General features: G+C 43.1%; 1 protein-coding gene across 8 annotated transcripts in view; it reads right to left on the reverse strand.

Annotated features, from left to right (window-relative positions):
• The window catches only part of EOGT (EGF domain specific O-linked N-acetylglucosamine transferase), a 37152-nt gene extending 15987 nt beyond the window's left edge, over nucleotides 1-21165 (reverse strand). For 2 of the 8 annotated variants that reach the window (XR_003435879.1, XM_027121357.1), the window contains exons 1-8: nucleotides 19485-20136; nucleotides 15692-15915; nucleotides 14187-14287; nucleotides 13473-13581; nucleotides 11331-11425; nucleotides 10868-10972; nucleotides 6777-6883; nucleotides 3807-3910 (exon numbers count right to left, since the gene is read on the reverse strand). Coding sequence is in view for 6 of the 8 variants with exons in the window: in XM_027121357.1 (XP_026977158.1) it covers nucleotides 3807-3910; nucleotides 6777-6883; nucleotides 10868-10972; nucleotides 11331-11425; nucleotides 13473-13581; nucleotides 14187-14287; nucleotides 15692-15915; nucleotides 19485-19914 (1275 nt within the window). In the remaining 2 variants the exon portion in view is untranslated. Of the gene's footprint in view, nucleotides 1-3806; nucleotides 3911-6776; nucleotides 6884-10867; nucleotides 10973-11330; nucleotides 11426-13472; nucleotides 13582-14186; nucleotides 14288-15691; nucleotides 15916-17791; nucleotides 17848-17961; nucleotides 18180-18243; nucleotides 18728-19484 lie in introns of those variants that run through there. The other 6 variants (XR_003435880.1, XM_027121358.1, XM_027121359.1 and 3 more) reach the window with 5 other exon arrangements.
• Nucleotides 21166-21845: the final 680 nt, after the last annotated feature.

A 21845-nucleotide genomic window follows, 5' to 3' on the forward strand; every position in this document is an offset into this window, starting at 1 on the left:
GTCTACAGTTGGTTATACATGGCGTTCATTATGTCCATGTCTTTTTATCTTTACAGCATTCTTTTTTTTCAGATTTTGAAAATTTTATGTTGCACATATTAGAGTTATTTCAAAGTTACTGAGAACTGTTAGATGTGGTGATAAAAAATAAAAATTCTTTCCTTCGATGTTTCTCCAGTGCTGTTCTGATAAAGGCCCTTCTCAACACCATCAAAAATTGAATGTCCCAGTTTTGGTTCAATAATAAATAAAGGACAATTAAAAGAAGTGATTCTAGACAGTTTCCTGAGAAAAAAATACTTGGGATAAAATAAGATACCTTTGAAAGGAAAATTTAATAATAAAATAAAGTAATCCTGACTGGTCCCTTTTCAGAGAAATCATGTAGTATTCAGTAATAACCACCTCTAGAAGCTTCTTCTCTAGAAGTCCCTGAAATTCAAATTATCTGCCACAGGCGAAGGAGGGGTTTTCCAGTCTTATGATGAAGAATATCTGGATATTCTTAAAGATGACATAACATTTCCTGTTGTGTATATCTCAAACTTGAACAACCTATGACTTAGAAATTCCAGTTATAGGAATCTGCCCTGCAGAAATGCTAGGATGACTATGTAAAGAACATATGTATATGAAAAGGATGTTCAGGACAGCATTTCCGTAAAGAGCAAAGAACTGGAAACAAATTAAATGTGATCAGGGTGGGGACAGAGGTAAATACACACATTAAGGCTTCCACCAGACATCCATGACATCCAGCAAGTGGAATAGCATGCAACCACTAAAGAAATGATAATCCTGCATGTGCTGACTTGGAAAGATGCCCGCCGTATAATATTAAGTTAGCAACATAAGAGAACACACTTTATTTTCTATAAGGATATAAACATACCCTTATACAAATTTTACATAATATATATATCCTTATATAAATCCTTACCTAAATGTTGTAAAAGGATATATTTACACTTATTAAAATAAAGTCTCCCAAGGGACTCTCACACACGTTAACCGCAGTTACCTTCAAGGGAAATGGAATTGGAGAAGACAACGGAGAATTTATTTTTAACTTAACATACTTCTGTGTTGTTTGAACTCATTATAACCTGGTCTTACTTGCATAATTTAAAAATGGCAATAATAAAGCTATACTACTGTTTCTTGTGTGCAACCCTGCTGTGCCCAGAAATGCGTCTGCAGGAGTGTCCCTCATTGCATATGGCTCGAGGGTGGAGGCCCTGCCCAATCCTGCCGAGGAAGCCACGTGCCTGAAGGGCAGCCAGACTGCTGAGCTTCCTGTGGACGAGAGGAGGAGGCCTCAGAGGCTTCCTTGTGGGACAGTTCGTAAAATGTCACTAGGGTCTGACCTGCGGCCACTGCCACCTCCCTGTTCTTCCCCTGGGCGCACAGCTCGTCCGAGGCCTTCAGGACTGGCTCTATGGCAACACCGTCCACCGTGGGAGGTTTGAAGCTCCGTCAGCCTCGGGGAGGCAGGGTTGCTTCCTTCAGTGCCTCACCAGCCAAAGAGAACCGGTTGGCGGCGACACAACACCTCACCACCATCCCCATCCAACCTACAGGATTCTGTGGGCCTCAGCTCTGGAACAAACTGGCCCTCGCCTGTCCTGAGACTATGACTGAGCAACTAGCAAAGGCCTCTCTGACCAAGAAAACAGGTTTAAAATGGACGCACAGAGAGGGGCAGAGGAGGGAGGTCACACCAGGCAGGCCAACCTGCTCGGCTAAAAGCATCCTGCATGTCCAGGGCAGTCGAGGTCAGGCTGCACTAACATCACACACTCAGTAAACTGAGCAACCAGGGAGCCCCGTGGTGGCCATGCGGTCTCTTCCCTCCACCCCAGCAGGCACCAAGAAGGGGGAGTCTGTAGAAGCTGGCTCGGTTTAACTCAATCCACTAGAGGAAGCCACGGAAAAGCATGCAACAAGATACAAGGAAGCTTCTGGAAAACTTTCCATCAACTTAACAAGTTCTGCAGGGAAGGACAGGGAGGCGATAAAGCACTGTGGTTGCAGGGCACAGGTCTGGGGGCAGACTGCCTGGACGGGCACCCTTGTCTCAACCCCTGGCTGACTGTGTCATCCTAGAGACACGGCCTGCCACTCAGCGCCTCAGCTTCCTCATCTGTAAAATAAAGGAACAAAAACCCTAGTCCACGGAGGGTTGTGCGCACTAAATGAGAGCTGCCCATAGCTGGTAACGTGGCCTGGAAGCCACAATCTTACGCAAAAAGAGGAAAGGAAAGGAACTCCTGATCCCTTTGCTCCCTGAAACATTGCCAAGAAATGGAACTGAGGTGGCAGCAAAACTGGAACACAAGAGGGAAACGCAAATCCGTACAAAGAAGGAGACTACAAGGGAGCGTTAGCATGCCAGGAATATCAGAACCCGTTCCCATCAATCAGACATGAAGTCAAACTACTACCCGCCTAGGGAGCCATGGTCATGAAAACCTCTCCACACAGCTCCGCTACCATCCTCCTATCAGCAGAACAAGCATTAGCAAAATCAGTTGCCCTTCTGCACAAGAACCTGACGTTCAGTTAATGCTCTAGCTCTGCTCTCTGGAAACAAGACAGTACGTCTCCCCTATGCTCTAAGTAGCACTGTTTATAATTCTAAAAGACACCCGATGGTTCCATTGCATGTGGACTGGGAAAGAGTACAAGGACTCCTGTAACTGGTTGTGTCTCTCAGGATCCTGGGGGCTTGGCCAACGCAGTTGTTCCAGAAGATATTGGCCCCCATGGGATCTATACCTGCCCCAGGTGGATCCCGTCTCCTTGCATCTGAACTGTGCTATGTGGGCTGCTAGGACTCCCCGGAAGCAATGCCTGATGCTGCCCTGCCAGCAAGCCATGGTTCCCATGCACTAGCCTTCCAAACAGACTCAGGACAAGAAGGGGGCCTATAAGCGCCCTGGGTGTTGGAATGTCTGGCTAACCCTGAGATGAGTTCTCCGTGGGTGTTCTCACTGCCCAGGTTAGGCAGCCTTTTTCGTGTACACTATACACCACGTGTTCTCCTGCCCACTGTCGCTGTCATGGTTCACATTCAGAGCCCATGTGCTGTGGACCAGGCATTGTGACTGTTCGCACACGGTATGCTTCATCCTCAAAATGACACTGTAATAATCCCATTTCACAGGTGAGAGCACTGGGGCAACTCCCCGAGGTTACCTGGGACGGTGGAGGGGCCAGCTATGGGGAAAAGCAGGGGAAAGGCAGGCAAAGAAAGAGAGGAAGGAAGAAAAGACTGCCATAAAGACTAAAAACAAATAAGCCCACAGCAGGTGGGATTCAACATGTGTATTTATGTGCAGATACACATGGCACAACCTGGCATAAAGCAGGAACTAACAAGGAAGCTGCAATGAAGCAAAACGGATGGTAATTACAAGAGGCCAAACTGTAAACAGAGGCAAGCTCTCCTCTCACGGGTCATGTGGGGAGTCACGGAGGTTAAGTGAATGACAGTCTTTTATGCCCATCTCAGAGGAAACTTGAGCTCCACCTGCCCAAAGGGGGAAAGAAATCTTCTACAACATTCTAAAATTCCAGGAATAAAGGTATATGCATACACCTGAATCTGCCCATATATTATACTTACATGTAAATTCAGCCACACAGAGGCGTTCACACACAACTGCACACGCATGGATGGATGTCTGTACATGAGTATATGTAAATGTGTGTGTCTTAGAAAATTCCACTACACAGGATCAGAGTCACGCAGGTATTAAGCAAGGCAAAGACAGCGCTGAAGCAGGGAGCCTGTTTTTACTTACCGTGTCCCACATCACAACGTGCACATCTGTGCTGAAGGAATTATTAATGTGCTGAGTAATATAAAGATTGATGAAATCACAGAAGTGGTGATACATGTTAACACCTGGGATTGGAAAAAAGAAATCCATGTTAATTAACCCCAAAGAACAAACGATTACACAATTTTTATTCTACCCCATCTACTTATAGCATGATAGACTTGTAGCTGAAACCGGTGGGGGGAAAATTAAGACTTTTTCCAAACCTCAAATGATCAGTACACAGGTAGTTCTCAGTTGAAAGATTCACTGTGTTCAAAAATTCACTTTCAAATTGGAAATTAGGAATAAAGTTTCCCATATACACTAAGAAACAAATGATCATTACGTTCCCAGAAAAAATAACAGACGCCTATTTAACTCAATATGGGTAGAACTACAGAACCGTGAAGACTAATCACTATGTTTATGATCATTTATTGTTTTTAAATCAATTGACACCTGGTCATCATGGAAGTATTGACAATGATGGCACTATTAGCATTTTGGTATTTTTCATTCCTGTCTCTTTTTCTCCTATTTAATCACTACTTATATTGCTTCTTGGGAAAACATTAACCAACTATCATTGAAAAGAGCTGAATGTCTCATGTCCTAATTAAAAGAGCATAAACTCTGGAGTCAGAAGAACTGAGTCGAATTATGAGCAAGTACTCAGGCAAGTTTGTAAATTCCAAAGCTTGAGCTTTCCCACCAGAAATAGGAAATCAATATACTTAGGTGCCAGCTTTTAGGTAATGTACCTAAAGTACCCAGCCCAGCGCCTGGCACAAAGTGAAAACTTAGTGAACACCAGCTGGATCCTGCTGGGTCAGAGGAAAGGGGAGGGCAGTGATGCTATTTTTAAGTTCCTAAGTCCAGCATTCATAAGAAACTGAACATTTTCTCAATCTCTCTCTCTCTCTCTTTCTCTTTCTCAGTCTCTCTCTCTCTCTCTCTGTCTTCTGCCCTCTCTCTCTCCCCTTTCTCTTTCTCTCTCCACTTAGGTATGGAGGACCCAGTATTCAACCTGGAAATGTACAAATCTAAATGGGATAAAATTCCAAGAACTAACATTTAAAATATGCACTTTAAGGAAGGGAAAATGTTGATTAAAAGAAAAACAGTGACTCTCAAAAGCAAAAATCATAAAATATTCTGACTTCATTCCTAGAGCGAATAATAACGTCGTGTGCCAGAAAATAAGAGTAAAAAGGACTCCATTTATGAAAGTCAGGCCATTATGCTACACACCTTTAACGTATAAAGTGCTGGACATCAATTATATCTCAACAAAGACAAGAAAAAGGAAAATAATACTCCATTCTTTGTAGACTGGTATCTTAGATGAATGTTTAGAGGAACTTTTCTCTTTCACCCAGAAAAATCTTGCCAAAGAGCGTATTTTCAAATAAATAAGAAAAAGAAAGTTCTACGGCAACCCATCCCCTTTTCCCAGGTTAGCACACAGTACACGTTAGCTGTCTCATGAATCGTTCAGCAAGTTTATAACATTTATTGAGGGATGCTGAATGCACAAGATGGCACTTGGTACCAGGAGGATTTATAAAAGAGGGAGAAAACACAGGCTCTGTCCTCAAGAAATGGGCCCCAAATGAGTCTTGTTCTGCGGAATACTCATTCTCTCAAGGTAAGAGTTAACATGAAAAGGAACGCTGCATGACAGCGTAAGGTAGAAGAAAAAGGCAGAGTTATGAATATAGGAAAGAAATGACACATGTCTACCCTGGCCTATTGTTCCTACTTTACATCCTTTATTGCATAAGTAGCTACATAAATTTAACTGTTCGCACGTGTCCAACCCGTTTTCAGGCAGATCAGTGTTTTCTTTGCCCCATTTGAATCTGCATATTTTAAACATGAGTCAGGACCTTGAACACAGCAGTTTTACCTGCTCTCATTTCCGAAACCTAAACTTGTCTGATTTCTGAACCTCATAGCTTGTAATATATCACTTAGGACTTCAGAAGGCAGAGCACATTCAAAATATGATCAATAAATTAGAGGAATTCTGAAATATTTGTGACAGGCGGCTCTCTATATTTCACCTTGAGCCCAGCCTCTCATGAATTTGAATGTGCTGTGGCATAGAAACCTCCATCTCTTGTAATGAGAGAGATAAAGGAGTACGATTTGTGTTGCTCCCCTCGAGGGCAATGAGTTCACAAAGCATAAGCTGTGCTTGCATGTGGAGAATTAGAAGCTATAACCTTAAATAGGAAAATAATTTTAACTTTTTGTTCAAGAATATATGGCAGGGCTTCCCTGGTGGCACAGTGGTTAAGAGCCCGCCTGCCAATGCAGGGGACACGGGTTCATGCCCCGGTCCGGGAGGATCCCACATGCCGCAGAGCGGCTGGGCCCGTGAGCCATGGCCGCTGAGCCTGCGCGTCTGGAGCCCGTGCTCAGCAACGGGAGAGGCCACAACAGTGAGAGGCCTGCGTACCACAAAAAAAAAAAAAAAAAGAATATATGGCAGAGCTAACTTCCAAAAGAATTTTAAGTTAACTTTAGTCATGGAGATGATACCAAAAAGTTTGCCAGAAGATGTCATGGGCCTTCCTTTCCCACCTGCACTATATACATGGCTTTTAAATTTAAAGAGTTCTACCGAAGCACCAGCTAAGTCAAGCGATTAAAGAAACCACATGAGGTAAATGTAGTTACAAAAGGGGTACCCAGTCTTTCTCCTCTCATCTTTTGATTTTGATTGAGTCATTTGATATCAATGTGAAAGTTTCTTCTAGCGTGCCAAAAATATAAAACAGTGGGAAGTTCAAATTAGTTCACTTCTTCACAAGAAAGCAAAAAGCTAATCTATTGTTTAATGTCACATTGCTTGCCCCCAAATTATAGGAATATATATATATCAAAAAAAGGAACAAAACCACATTAACCAATAAATAAATAACAGACAAATTAACTTCTCACCTGCATCTAATTTCATGAAGTAGGTTGGTTTCTCAATAACAATGTCACACTTAGCATCTTCTACTGGTCTGAAGTTGAGCTGAGTATAGCTTTGTAGCTCAGCAAACCTGGAATTAAGAATCAAGAGATACTTTCAAAGGGATCCTCCTGGACGTCCTACTGAAACCTTGTAACTTAGGATCTTTTCATTAAGCAGATTTTATTTCTAGAAAACACTCTTATAAAGACATGTGGAACTTCTCAAACTTACTAACATTTACGCAACTTGATATCAATCTTAATGTTGAGACTAAAAGCAAAAATGATTTTAAATTTCAGCCTAATGTGCAAGACCAACTGGGAACTTTGCTGACAAAGAAAAAATTTACACATAGAGTTGACCAAAAAATCTACCAGTAAAGTGGGAAGATTTAAAAAGGTTTCTTGCAGTCTGACGAGGCTCAGAAGTAACACTGACCCAGAGAACTTGCTTGGATTCTGAGAAACATGGCATTCCTAGAATTACCAAGTGCCTAGAAAAAACCAGCAGACAGCTATGCTTCCCAGAGGAAAGGAAAGTCTGTTTCTCGGAAAACAACTTTGGAAGCCACTTGGTACAATTTTCTTTCATACAAAAGAAGACAATCACAAGTTAACCTAAAGATTGCTGTAACTCTTCATCTTTGAGACCATGTCTGAGGTAAGATAAATATCAAATAGAGCCTTTTAAAACACACATAATGCTGAAATATTTATTGTAGTGGCTTCAAAATCAGGTCCACAAATTCTGTGATACTTCTTCCTTCAGGAGGTAGAGATGAATATCCTCCCCTGGAGGGTGAGTTGGACTTAGTGATTCACTTCTTTTTTTTTTTTTTTAATTTATTTATTTTTGGCTGCACTGGGTCTTTGTTGCTGCTGCTCACGGGCTTTCTCTAGTTGTGGCGAGTGGGGGCTACTCTCTGTTGCGGTGCACAGGCTTCTCATTGTGGTGGCTTCTCTTGTTGCAGAGCACAGGCTCTAGGCACGCAGGCTTCAGTAGTCGTGGCTCGTGGGCTCAGTAGTTGTGGCTCGCGAACTCTAGAGTGCAGGCTCAGTAGTTGCGGCGCACGGGCTTAGTTGCTCCGCGGCATGTGGCATCTTCCCAGACCAGGGCTTGAACCCATGTCCCCTGTATTGGCAGGCGGATTCTTAACCACTGTGCCACCAGGGCAGCCCTAGTGATTCACTTCTAATGAGCAGAATATGGCAGAAGTGATGGTGGTCACTTCCTAGATTAGGATATACAAAGATCGAGGCCTCCATCTTGGGACATGCTTGTGCTCTCTCTCTCTCTCTCTTTTTCCCTCTCGCTCTCTCTCTTTCTCAGACAACATGCTCTTGGGGAAGCTGGCTGCCATGCTGTCAGTAGCCCTACGGAGAGGCGCATATGGTAAAGAAATGACACCTCTGGCCAACAGCCAGACAAGAAAACCCACAGATGACATGCGAGCTTAGGAAGCAGATTCTGCAGGCCCAACTGAGCCTAGAGAGGGCCACAGCCCTGGTCAACAGCTTGACTGCAGCCTCCTCGGAGACCCTGGCTAGAGCCACCCAGCTAAGCTGCCTCCAAATCCTGGCTATCAGAAACTTCATGAGATAATAAATGTTTATCGTTTTAAGCTGCTAAATGTCTGAGTAATTTATTATACAGCAATAACTAATACAAATACACCCTAGGGAACTATCATGATATCAAAAGGTAGCGGGAAGCAAATATCAAACATTTATTTTGGATCTCAGATATCAAAGTGTGCTAGGAATCAAAATGCCCACGAGAAAACAGGAACTCCTACTGCAAAAGTCTGTTAAGTCAAGTAAGATCCTGCTTTGCAGAGAGTAAAATGATAGACTGTTATCTTGAATGGTTTACTTAGCATGAATGTTTTTGTTTTGTTTTGTTTTTTGCAGTACGCAGGCCTCTCACTGCTGTGGCCTCTCCCGTTGCGGAGCACAGGCTCCGGACGCGCAGGCTCAGCGGCCATGGCTCACGGGCCCAGCCGCTCCGCGGCATGTGGGATCTTCCCGGACCGGGGCACGAACCCGTGTCCCCTGCATCGGCAGGCAGACTCCCAACCACTGCGCCACCAGGGAAGTCCTAGCATGAATGTTTGACCTCAAAAATGAACTCTCTTTGACATAAATCATAGCAATATTTTTTTTGATCTGTTTCCTAAAGCAAAGGAAATAAAAGCAAAAATAAACAAATAGGACCTAAGTAAACTTTTTTTTTTTTTTTGGCCACTCCAAGTGGTGCGGCATGTGGGAACTTAGTTCCCTGACCAGGAATCAAACCCGTGTTCCCTGCAGTGGAAGCATGGAGTCTTAACTACTGGACTACAAGGGAAGTCCCAGGACCTAAGTAAACTTAAAAGTAGTTGTAAGAAAAGGAAACAGTTGACGAAATGAAAAGACAACCTACAGAATGGGAGACTATATTTGCAAATGATATGACAGATAAGAGGTTAATATCCAAAATATGTAAAGAGCTCATACAATTCAACATCAAAAAAACAAACAACTCCATTAAAAGATGGGCAAAAGAACTGAGTAGACATTTTTCCAAAGAAGACATGCAGAGAGCCAACAGGCACATGAAAAGATGCTCAACATCGCTAATCATTAGGGAAATGCAAATCAAAACCACACCTGTCAGAATAGCTATCACCAAAAAAACACAAATAACAAATGTTGGCAAGGATGTGGTGCAAAGGGAACCCTCATACACCGTTGCCGGGAACGTAAACTGGTGCAGCAGTTACCAATGGGGAGAGGGAATTGCGGAGGGGCAAGACAAGGGTAGGGGATTAAGAGGTTCAAACAATTAGGTATAAAATAAATAAGCTACAAGGACATATTGTACAACAGAGGGAATACAGCCTAAGAGGTTCAAACAATTAGGTATAAAATAAATAAGCTACAAGGATATATTGTACAACAGAGGGAATACAGCCAATATTTTATAGTACCTATGAATGGAGTATAACCTTTAAAAACTGTGAATCCCTATGTTACATACCTGAAACTTATATAATATTGTATATCAACAATACCTCAATAAAAAGGAAAAAATAAACATTATATGAGTGTCCTGTGTGACTGTAAAGGGGAGCATGACAATTTCTAGGATGACAGAACAGTTCTGTAGCATGATTGTAATAGTGGTTACATGTACCTAAGCATATGATATAAATTTTATAGAGCTATACATCCCCCTAAAAAATAAAGAATGCATGTAACCATTGATGAAATCCAAATGTGTTTAGTTAATAATATTGTACCAATGTCAATTTCCTGGTTTGCATCATTGTGCTATGGTTATGTAAGATGTTATCATTAGAGGAAGCTGGGGTAAGGATACAATGGAAACTCCTTGTACTATTTTTAAACTTCTTGTACCATCTTTAAACTATTTTTAAATGTCTACAAATCTCAAGTTATCTTAAAATAAAAAGCTTTTAAAGTACCCTAACTCTTTAATATCTAAAGATGGTAAATTTCTTGACAGAACTAGTTTAGTATTCAAAATGTTTTAAATCAAAATGTGTTCTCCAATCTTTACATAAAGTTCAAAAAGCTTCTCAAAGGTGCTTAAAGTCAGGGTAGTGTTTACCTTTGGAAAGGAGGATGCAGGTTGTGTCTGGAAGGGAGCCTGGGTGGATGATGGTCTATTTTTGACCCAGGTAAGAGTTACTCAAGTGGGTTCACTTTTTCATAATCCAAACTGTATATTTCTCTATATGCTTGGTATGTACTTCAATAAATGTATATTTTTTAAAAATGTTCCCCAAAACACATGCAGAAATTATGAGTTAAAAAAATTCAGTTTTGAACTTTTTTCTTTCATTAGCAAATAGTAAGTACTATATCATACTTCCGAATATTTTATAAATATATATTTAATTCGGATACAACTGATGATTCACTCTGTAGCCACCACTCCCCAGAAGCTCAGGCCAAATTATCTACAAATAGAGTAACATTTTCCATGTGAGAATCCCTACCAAAATCTGCAAGTACCAATAATAAAGACAAATATTTCAGAAACATATTTTCCAAAAAAAAAATCTTACCAAGACTGCAAAGGGCTTTTGCGCTGGCCTTGAGACATCAACATACGAATGTCAAGTTTACAGTGTCCTCCAATTTCCCCGCTCTGGAAAAAATCTTCCTTAAATCTGGTGTACAACAAAAAACTAAGTTGAGCTTGGAAAATTTTTTCATGACTCTGACACGTGGGTTGTAACTAAAGTGGTTTGCCAATTTCCAAAATCAGTTTTTCATTAGAAGTTAACTCTTTATAATAGAATATTTCAAACATACAAAAAAGTAGCAAAATGGTATAAGGAATCTAATGTACCCATCACCCAGTTTCATAATGATCAACTCATTATGACCAATGTGGGTCATTCATCCCCTCCCCCATTCCCCAACCTCATCACCATATTATTAGGAAGCAAATCCAAGGCTTGCAAATCCTGAAACTGCAAATATTTCAGGATTTCCCTTAGATCTTAACATCTCCCACTGAAGTACCTGTCGTGGTTTCTCTTGATGTTTCTTAAATCAAGGTAGAGATTGGTCGCTCTGCAGTACTGAAGGTAACGGGAACACACTAGACTTGAGTCATTCTGAAATAAGGTTGAGAAATAAGAAAAAAATAACTGCGATTATTAACAATTCCAGGACAGACCGGACTTGTCTGACATCATGCTGACAGCATGTTGCCTTCAGGTTCCAACCACACAATGTGATGAAAAGTGCTTCCCGATGACCACTTCTGTTTTCCCCGGCAGACACTGGCCAAGCATACTTTTACCAATTTGCACACTTTTAGGTTACTACGACGCACCCTTAAATGTTCTATCACCTTCAAACTTTAGAGAGTCAGCAGCTGTATTTGTGGTTCATTTCACCCTCCTGGAAAAAAAATAATGCACTCAGAACCCTCACTAACCCCACAGCTATGTCAAAAAGCATCTTCCAAAGACCAGCCAAAGGAAACAAGGAAGAATGCACCCGTCAGAGTCATTAAAATGCAAGGCAGGAAGGGCAGTTTGCCAATTTGAATCAGAGGTACTTTCTGCAAACCTTAAAACCTGTGAGAGTCTCTGTCTCCACGGCAGCGTGAGAGCCATGTTTTCTAACTCACTGAGGTAAAGGAGTTTTTGTTTGTTTTTACAATTTTATTTATTTTTATTTTGGGCTGCATTGGGTCTTCGTTCCTGCGCAGGCTTTCTCTCGTTGTGGTGAGCAGGGGCTACTCTTCGTTGCAGTGCGCAGGCTTCTCATTGCGGTGGCCTCTTCCATTAAGGAGCGCGGGCTCTAGGTGCACAGACTTCAGTAGTTGTGGCTCGCGGGCTCTACAGCGCAGGTTCAGTAGTTGTGGTGCACGGGCTTAGTTGCTCCGTGGCAATGTGGGATCTTCCCGAACCAGGGTTTGAACCCGTGTCCCCTGCATTGGCAGGCGGATTCTTAACCACTGTGCCACCAGGGAAGTCCCTGAATGGTGTTTTGGAATCTGGAGTTGCTAAGGAGTCATACCCATAGCACAAAACCTAACAAGGCAGATCTTGGTGAGGAAAGCATTCTGCAAACCGCCTTGGAAGAGGTGTGTGAGGTGGAGGTGGGGCCCTTCCCTGCCCTTTCCACATGAACAGCTAAACTCCAAACAAAGTGTAAAATGTCATCTGTTAAAGACACCCCTCAGCAGTGCAGGTTAATGCCTTGCCTCCATCTTCCGGTTCAGCCACCTTGCTAGAATCGCTTGAAGTTCTTTCACGTGACACCCTCCAAAAGCACTATACAGCATCTATTCAGTTTTGAAAGCAGTTGGAAGCCATGTCCTCCTTTCAAACATATCAGATAGTCATAGTTTGAGGCAATTAAAATATTTCTGGGTTTAGAATTATTCCCCCCAACATATACTAAAGAAGATAGGTTGATAAATTACATCTTTATAAATGCCCTTGCAAGTAGTTTGGGACACGTGATACACCCTCACCATGCTGTGTTTGTTAGCACTTTGCAGCTTGCAAAACGCTTTTCTGTATGTTTGCTGGCTTGATTCTCACAAACACTATAGCAGATAGGCAGGGCAGGTATTACCGATGCCACTGGACCAGAGAGGGAGGGATTCCTTTCATAGTGCCATCTATCTTGTCTTTATATTATGATCGAACCACTATGAGTGTAGGGGATTAAGAGATACAAATTATTACGTATAAAATAAGCTATAAGGATATCTTGTACAACACAGGGAATATAGCCAATATTTTATAATAACTAAAAATGGAATATAACTTTTAAAAGTGTGACTGTGTGGGCTTCCCTGGTGGCACAGTGGTTGAGAGTCCACCTGCTGATGCAGGGGACATGGGTTCGTGCCCAGGTCCGGGAAGATCCCACGTGCCGCGGAGCGGCTGGGCCCGTGAGCCATGGCCGCTGAGCCTGCGCGTCCGGAGCCTGTGCTCTGCAACGGGAGAGGCCACAACAGTGAGAGGCCCACATACAGCAAAAAAAAAAAAAAAAAAAAGTGTGAATGTGAATCACTATATTGTATATCTGTAACTTATATAATATTGTACATCAACTATGCTTCAATAAATAAATGAATAAATAAATACTACGGGTGTTTCTGAATAAACACACTCGTTTATGAAGGGGTTAAACACCCACCATTCCCTTCGGCTGGCAGAGCACGTGGAGTTCCTCCAGCCGCTCTCCGGAATACCCAAAGTCAGCTTGCTTCCAGAATATTTCCTGGGCTGATTCAAGAGTGTCCGTCCTGTTAGAAAACAAAAAATTCTGTGATATTCATCTTTTTACTTTTTCTGGACCTTAAATTTTCTTTCTAAGTGTTAAATTGCTAGAAGTCAGTCATTATTTTTTTTAAGTAAACTATCATAATTTAAAAATCTATCCCTCACCACATGATGTAAGCAAAATAAGTTATTTATAGACTTACTCCCTTATAATAAAAATACAAAACGGAAAGGTATGAAGTTAGGATCATCTGGAACTGAAGACAATGAACTGTTAATTACTGTATTTTCTTTACCCCGTGAACCTTGCGTGTGTTGGAAATACTGATTATACTTAACTCTCTTCTCCAGAACCAAGAGAAACCATCCATTTATCTTCTTAGCATATGCTGGGGGAAATTATTTTCTGTGATCCATACTGTTTTCTCTCTCTGGCAGAGGAAATGAGAGCTATTCCTGTCCCAGTGGGAGACAGTCAAGTTGAACTCATGACTGTGTAAGCAAATTAATATCTAAAGGAATTACTATCTAATACCAAAAGAGTCTAGCTGGGGATTGGAGCCTCAGCATACACTGCAGAGAAAGTAGACAAAGTACAGGGGAAGAGGTATTCCATCCAGAAACTTACCATCCCATATCCACGTAGGTGCAAACAGGGTAACTAAACCTGAACTCTGGTCTGCAGGATTTCTCATAACCCCAGCAGTACTTTAAATTTTCTAAGTGTTTCTGGAACATAAGAGGTATATGTTTAGACTTGTCTACCTTCTTCTGACATTTAGAGAGGACTCAGATTTTTTTCCATGAGGAAAACAAATTTTTATAGAACTTTCACCTTCATGTTTTATAATACTTATTCATGTAATAGAAATAAGTAAATTCTAAAAAAAGCAGTCTCAAGTTTCTTAACAACAATTATCCTTAATCACCAACCCCTCCCCCACCAGGCCTGTCCTCCCACCAAAAATCCGGGTTTTAGCTAGACTACCACAGATCATTTGAATTGCCGTTTTTTTAACTTAATTAATTTTTAAATGAAATATAGTTGATTTACAATGTTGTGTTAATTACTGCCATACAGCAAAGTGATTCAATTATACATATATATATATATATATATATATACACCCACATCCTTTTTTTTATTTATTCTTTTCCATCATGATTTACCATAGGATACTGAATATAGTTCTCTGCTCTACAGTAAGACCTTATGTATCCATTCTATATATAAAAGCTTACATCTGCTGACCCCAACCTCCCACTCCATCCCTCCCCTAACCTCCTCCCCTGAATTGGAGTTTCTTGAAGTAGCTTAATGAAATCAGTGAGGAAACTGATCCTAAAATCAGTCCCTAGAGAGTCACAAAAATTGGAATTTCTATCACCAGAAGAATCACAACTAAACCGAAGGGACCAGCAGCTTTACTCATCAATCGAGATCAGCAGAGATCCCGGAAGATGTCACAGCTCTGCAGCCCTTGCGGGATACAGCAGCTGCTGCCGGCCAGGAAGCTTAGGATGCTGTTCTGCGAGGCCCCAGGAGCAGTCCTGATCTGATTCCCAGCCCTGCCTCTCCGCATGCTTCCTGTGCCAGCACCATGGGAAAGGAAATGGCTCACAATGCCCTGCTTTGATCTCTGAGGCCCCTGAGATGTCTGAATGGGCTCCAATCTGAAACCTTTCCAACAACTAAAACAGAAGGAAGGCTGCAGTAATAGTCTTCATTACTTGGAGACAGAGGTGGAGGTGTTATTACCAAAATGAAGTGCTGAGAGATCCTCTGAAGTGCAGATTAAGGAGAGGTGTGAAAAATTCTCCAGTTACTTTTAACTAGATATTCTTTTCTGCATCAAATCTAATTCACTTCATTTACAGAGTATACAAATAGTACAGGCTGCCTATTTATTTCACTAGTGATTTAGATTTAAAAATCTCACCTTTGTGAGTGGGACATAATTCTTAGCAAAGTTGAGTCACTAAGAAGCATTAGATGAAATACAGACACTGACTGACCCACAGTTACAACCAAGAGACTGAAGTCTACTTTCAGGTTCAAGTTACAATGAGGAACTAGTGAACCAGCCTAAATTGCTTCCTTTTAAAAATATACAAGAAGAGAATAGTATTTACCTTATAAGGACAATGCGAGTCTTTCTTACAGACCATGGCAATATGCCTATTATTGTGCAAAAAGAAGGGAATATGCTCTTCTGGCAGGCGGAGGCTGGCATAGTTGAACAGAGGAGCACCCAGAATGCCATCAGCCTGGGGAGGAACCTCGTCTTGGCCACTCAGGGGAACTTCATGAAGCAATGCTCCAAAGACAAGCAGCATGAACATAGCAACCTCCAAACCTAAAGGTCAAATTGACAACATCCTCATTAAGACATATCCTTTCAAAGCCAAAGGCTCAAGGGCTAAGCACAATTACAGTGAACTTCGCTATTTCACTGAATAATGTTCCTTTACTCTACAAATATTGATTGTGCACTTGTTATTTGCCAGGCACTGTGTTGGGAGCTGGGTATACAGAGGTGAACAAAGCAGGAAGGACCCCTGCTCTCACGGAGCTTACAAGCTAGTGGAGTAGACATAAACAATCAAATAAATAACTTCAGATGATGACAAAGGCTGTGAATCAAATAAACCGAGGGCTGGCAAACTTTTTCTGGAAAGGGCCAGGTAGTAAATATTTTTGGCTTTGCAGGCCAGGCAGTGTTTGAGACAACTCCTCAACAGGGCCTTTAGCAGGAAAGCAGCCATAGCTATGCTAGAGGAAAGGGGGGCTGTGCTCTAATAAAACTTTATTTGCAAAGATGGGAGGAGGACCTTGACAGGACCCTGTCTGAGTAAGTAAGGTAACGTGATACACAACACAGTACGCTGGTTAAGCATATAGACTTTGAAGCTAGTCCACTGAGGTTTGAGTGTGGCTGCAGCCTAAGCTGTTTGACCTTGAGCAAGTTATTTAATCTTTCTGTGCCTCAGCATTTCCATCTGTAAAATGGAAATCAGAATAACCCTTCCCCATAGGGCTGTTGTGAGTTAAATATTGGTAACGTGTCTAGATGTACCTGGCACGTTAAATGCTATGTTAAGTGTTTATTAAATAAATGTTTAAAGCTACACGGGATGGGGTGGGGGTTGCTAAGTAACGTTTGAGCTGAGACCTGCCAGATGAAAAGCAGTGAAAACATGCCAGGAAGAGAGAAGAAAGGAAGTACAATGGTTCCAAGCAAGTGTGTACCTGCTGAATAAAAACTAACAATCACTGCAGTATGTGAGAATATGCTACTTTTCTAAGTACCAGGATGCAGCAAGGAACGTACAGTTGAAAACTAAACTCCTCAGCCCTCGTGGAGCTTACATTCTAGGGGGTATAATAGCATCTATGGGGACTTCCCTGGTGGTCCAGTGGCTAAGACTCTGTGCTGCCAATGCAGGGGGCCCAGGTTCGATCCCTGGTCACGGAACTAGATCTCACATGCCGCGACTAAGACCCAGCACAGCCAAATAAATAAATAAATATTAAAAAAAAAATAACATCTACGTTATTAACAACTAAGACTAAAACTAAGAAAACTCCAGGAGTGAGTTTTCTTAGTCTGCCTCAGGGCTGTGCCCTTAAACTCTCCCTGCCACGCCTTAGTATTGTGAAAAGAGATGATGGTCACGGACCTTACTGCATTTCTAACTCACCCTAGAAGGATTAAATCTCTTAGACTAGATTTCACTTATATTTCACAGATAATAATCGTGCCATTTTGGGTTCACTTTAGTGGTTTCTTTGCTCTATTTTTTTTTAAGTGGTCTTCCCACCAGATGATAGAGCCCTGGTACACATGAGCAGCTCCCCAGCAGGGTCTGCTGTCACTGGAGCACACTGGAAAACCCAGCGTTCAAAATCAGTCTTCACTGACTATGGGCGATAAAGATGGAGCCTTTAGTAATAGACTGCTATGTTCAATCAGGCCTCAAGTCCCAAGGCCAAGTAATCATAACTAAACAGTTGGGACACGAAGAAGAAATCCCTTTCCCCTCTGGAGTGGGAAATACAGTGGCTCTTTTAGGCAACCCTAAAAGGAGTATATTGTTATTTGTTATAAAGCTCACCTGAATTAATATTTTTAGTTGGGACTTCTATCCAATCGTGAGTTGATAGCAATTTCACAAAATTTAAAAATACATATTAATAGCAACAGTGACTCTAATTATAATGAAAATATTTACCTCTTCAATCCTGAGAACCACCAAGAAGCTGTTGTGATGTTTCAGATATCTAAAATCTGTCAAAAATGAAACATATTACCTTAAAAGGATGTTAAAATAGACTTTCACATCCAGATGATATTTTGAATTAAAGGAAATATTAAGAGAGAAGATAATTTAACAAGATATACCTGTAAGCAGAGGGACTGGCATGTAGTGAGACACGCCTTAAGCAGAAGGCCTGGCTCAGGTGCCCTTTCCTGGCCTTAACAAATACATACTGCTAAAAGGAAGGTTGCAGGTCATAACCCTCAAGACAGCAACTTAACAGAACAGATTCTAACAGCGAGCAGGAAGGAGATGACCCACTTTCTACAGGCACCAACTGGTACAGGCCAACAGGACACTCAGCAGATAAAACATTCCTCGGAGAAAACAATCTGCCTGGTTCTCACCAAAGTAATCCGACTCACCGAATCAAACTGCTCCCTAGGCTCTACTACAAATCTGAGCTTTCAGATTCAACAGGCAGAATGGCCAATCCTTTGCTCGTCCCTCCAGGAAACAGGTCACTGCTATGACCAAGTCTTGACCTTTGGTTATCCAAATCCATTGTCCTGGACTGAGCTCTAGCCATAACTAAATCCACTGATCCATGAAGGAGTAACGCTTAGGTCAAGGGAAAAATCTAAAGACTCAGATCAGAAACCTGGCTTTTGCGGAGAGCATGCACCTGCTTGCATGAACTAGGAGTGGCTGCTAGTGCTTGAAAGCACAACCTCGGGGCCTGGCAGAGCCCTTCTGGTGTTGAGTCCTCTTGCAAGAGCCCCTGAGGGATGGGAGGGCGCACTTCCCCAGCAGATAGAAGCTTTAGCAGCTGAGCTACTTTTTCCTTCAGCACAAAACAGCTGTTTCCACAGGCCTAAGAAGGGGAAAGGAAAAAGGGAGAAGCCTGAAAGATGATGAGACATGAAAGCCCGAGGCTGATAAGGAACACAACGGGTGAGAGGGGGTGATGTTCTGTGACAGAGCTTGCAAAAGTTTAAAGAAGGCAGTGGACGGGTGAAAAGTTAAACGCATCTGAGACCCACAAGGACTCCTAAAACTGCTCGCCCCGACAAATGCTAGAAGTTTTCCACGGCAGGAAGTTAGAAAGGGCCTGTCTGAGATGCCCAGGTGAGGTCCACCAGCTGTCTGCTAGAACGTCAGTGAAACCAGGGCGGGGGTGGTCAGCGGCAAGCGCCCTTCGGCGGCCTCGATGCTGCGCTGGGGTTTGGGGCGCAGAGATCCCCGGGGACCGCCCAACACCCAACACCGCACTCCCCACCCCCGGTCCCTGGCGCGCCTGGGAGGGGCCTGGAGAGCGGCTCCGCCCCGGCCTGGGAAACCCGGTCAAGGGGGCGCCGGCCGGGGAGCCGGCATTCTTCCCCGCGTCCGGAGGGCCCCCGGGGTCCCGTGCGCCGCTGCAGGCGCCATGAAGAGACCGAGCGCTCGGAGTCGGGAGGGCCAGGATCGCCTTCCCCACGTCCGCCTCTTCGGCCCGCGGGCAATGGGAAGGCGCAGGCGGACCCGTGGAGAGGCGCCAGCCCTCCGGGAAGCCGCGCAGGGAGCGGGCAGAAGCGCCCACCGCGCGCCCGGCCCCAAGAGCCGCTCAGCCTGCCGCGGCACACAGGGGGACGGGTGAAGGCTCCGCGAACCCCGGGGCGAGTCCCACCTGGAGTCGGGCGAACCGGGGCTGCGGAGAAGGCAGCGGCGGCGGCGGCTGCTCCGGAGGAGGGAGTCGTCATAACCGGCGACTGCAGCTCACCGGAAACCTCGGGCGCCGGAGCCGGGCCAGGGGGCGCCCGGGAGCCGCCGGGACACCTAGGCCGGCCTGCGCGGGGAGGCGGACCCCCGCCGCGCCGGGGGCCGCCGGGGCAGAAGCCGGGCCACGCGGGCCGGGCGGGGGCTGGGAGCGCGGGTCCCGATGGCAGGTCCGCGGGGACCGGGCTCGAGGGGTACCGTCTGCGGTTCCCTGCGTTCTCCCGCCAGGGCCAGAGAGCCAGGCTGGACTGTCCTCCTTGGGAGGAAGGGATAAGGCCCTTAAAGGACCCTGGGACGGGTTGGGTAGAAAGCCTGACTCTCCTTCCCTTCTTCCTTCTCATTGCGTTGCACTGAGGCGGAGTTATACTGTTTTCTTAATTAGAGCCGAAGTTGCCGCTCTCACTTTCATACGTGGGGCCTGCCCGTAGTTGGCAGCACTTTCTGGTGGCCAACCGGAGGATGGGAGGATTCTTTGGAGTCCTTGAATATTATGTAGTAATACTCTTGCCTCTCTTCGTAACTATCCGAAAACTCACCAAGGTCAAATGCCGCTTTGTGGAGTTGTATTTTTATCGTTTTATTATTTTATAATTATTTAAATTGCAATTGCTTAATTATTTTATCATAATTATTTGAACGCCCATCTCCCATACTTCTACTCTTGGCGCCCTCGGTTCTCATAGTATGCTGCGTAGTACAGAGCACAGTTAAGGTGAGCATTACTGATTCAACTTTAACTGATCAAAGTTGGTATCATCAAAATAAACTTACGCTCAGACACATAAAATCACCCGCATTAAGTACTATGATCATAAGAAAATACAACAGTTTGTTACCAAAGGCTTACATAATCTTCAAATAATTTTTTCAGATACCGTTATGAGAACAAGTTCCATTAGTAACTTGCTAAATGAGTAACATTATCTGGATGTTTTCTTTCAAATAACAGCAATGCAAAAACACACGGTACTTGATATGTGCCAAGGATTATTCTAAAGCACTGTACAGTATTAACTCGTTTACTCTTCATGTAAAAGACTCTGCCTCTAAAGGAAGTACTGTTCTATTATTTCGTACTTTGCCACCCCTTACCAATAAGCAGAGCAACTTTAAAAAGTGCTTTCTCAGCTTACTTGCCACCAATCTATTTTGTCACATACAGGAAATATAGCTTTCCTCTTAGTTGGTTCAAAATGAATAAACAAGCTGGTCTGCCCCTGAGTGATATGTGATAAAGATATAGAGAAAAATACATAGATTTTTTTAAAGAACGCATGAGAACAATATATGAGAAAGGCTTCTAAAAATATGTTAGTCTCATTGCAAGAGCAGACAAACCAATCCAACTGTTGGGAGGTGCACATGGTGCTATTTTAAATGGCTAAATATTAAGTTGTGGTCATTCTGGCTCAGGGGAGACAAAATGTGATGGGGCTTTAAGAACATGAGGTTGTGTTCTATCGCACTGTAACAGCCATTCTTAACATAGAATTTCCCTCCCAAAATATTAATGTTAAAATTTAGTTTTAAACAATAAATTCAAACGTCTATTAACAGGAGACTGATGAATAAACTATGGTATATTCACACAATGTAGAGCTACGCAGGCGTAAAAGAGGATTGAGAAATATCACTATACACTGCAGGATATATTATTGAGTGGAAAAAGCACAGTAGAAGAAGAATGTGCAATATGCTATCATTTATTGAGGAAAGGGAATATATATGTATATATTTATGTATACAAATTGTTATTTACAAATAGAATAACAACATTAAAATGATTACCTATGGGGGAAGGAGGGAATATAGGTAAAGGGGACAAAGAAGATAAGTTCTCTGAATATACATTATATACTTGTGACTTTAGAATCATGTAAATATTTTACATTATAAACTAAAACTAGGGACTTCCCTGATGGCGCAGCGGTTAAGAATCCGCCTGCCATCGCAGAGGACACAAGTTTGAGCCCTGCTCCGGGAAGATCCCACATGCCGCAGAGCAACTAAGCCCGTGCTCCACAAATACTGAGCCCTGCGCTCTAGAGCCCGGGAGCCTAGAGCCCGTGCTCCGCAACAAGAGAAGCCACCGAAATGAGAAGCCCGCGCACCGCAACGAAATGTAGCCCCCGCCAGCCGCAACTAGAGAAAGCCCACGCGCAGCAACGAAGACCCAACGCAGCAAAAAATAAATTAATTAAAAAAAAAAAAACCCAAATCTGCCCTTCATCATCCGTTGAAAAGATTTAGAAACAACCAACCATGTAGCAAG

This window comes from Aethalodelphis obliquidens, unplaced genomic scaffold (assembly GCF_003676395.1).
Source record: "Aethalodelphis obliquidens isolate GAN/ISIS:26980383/991018 unplaced genomic scaffold, ASM367639v1 scaffold22, whole genome shotgun sequence".
Taxonomy (NCBI): Eukaryota; Metazoa; Chordata; class Mammalia; order Artiodactyla; family Delphinidae; genus Aethalodelphis; species Aethalodelphis obliquidens.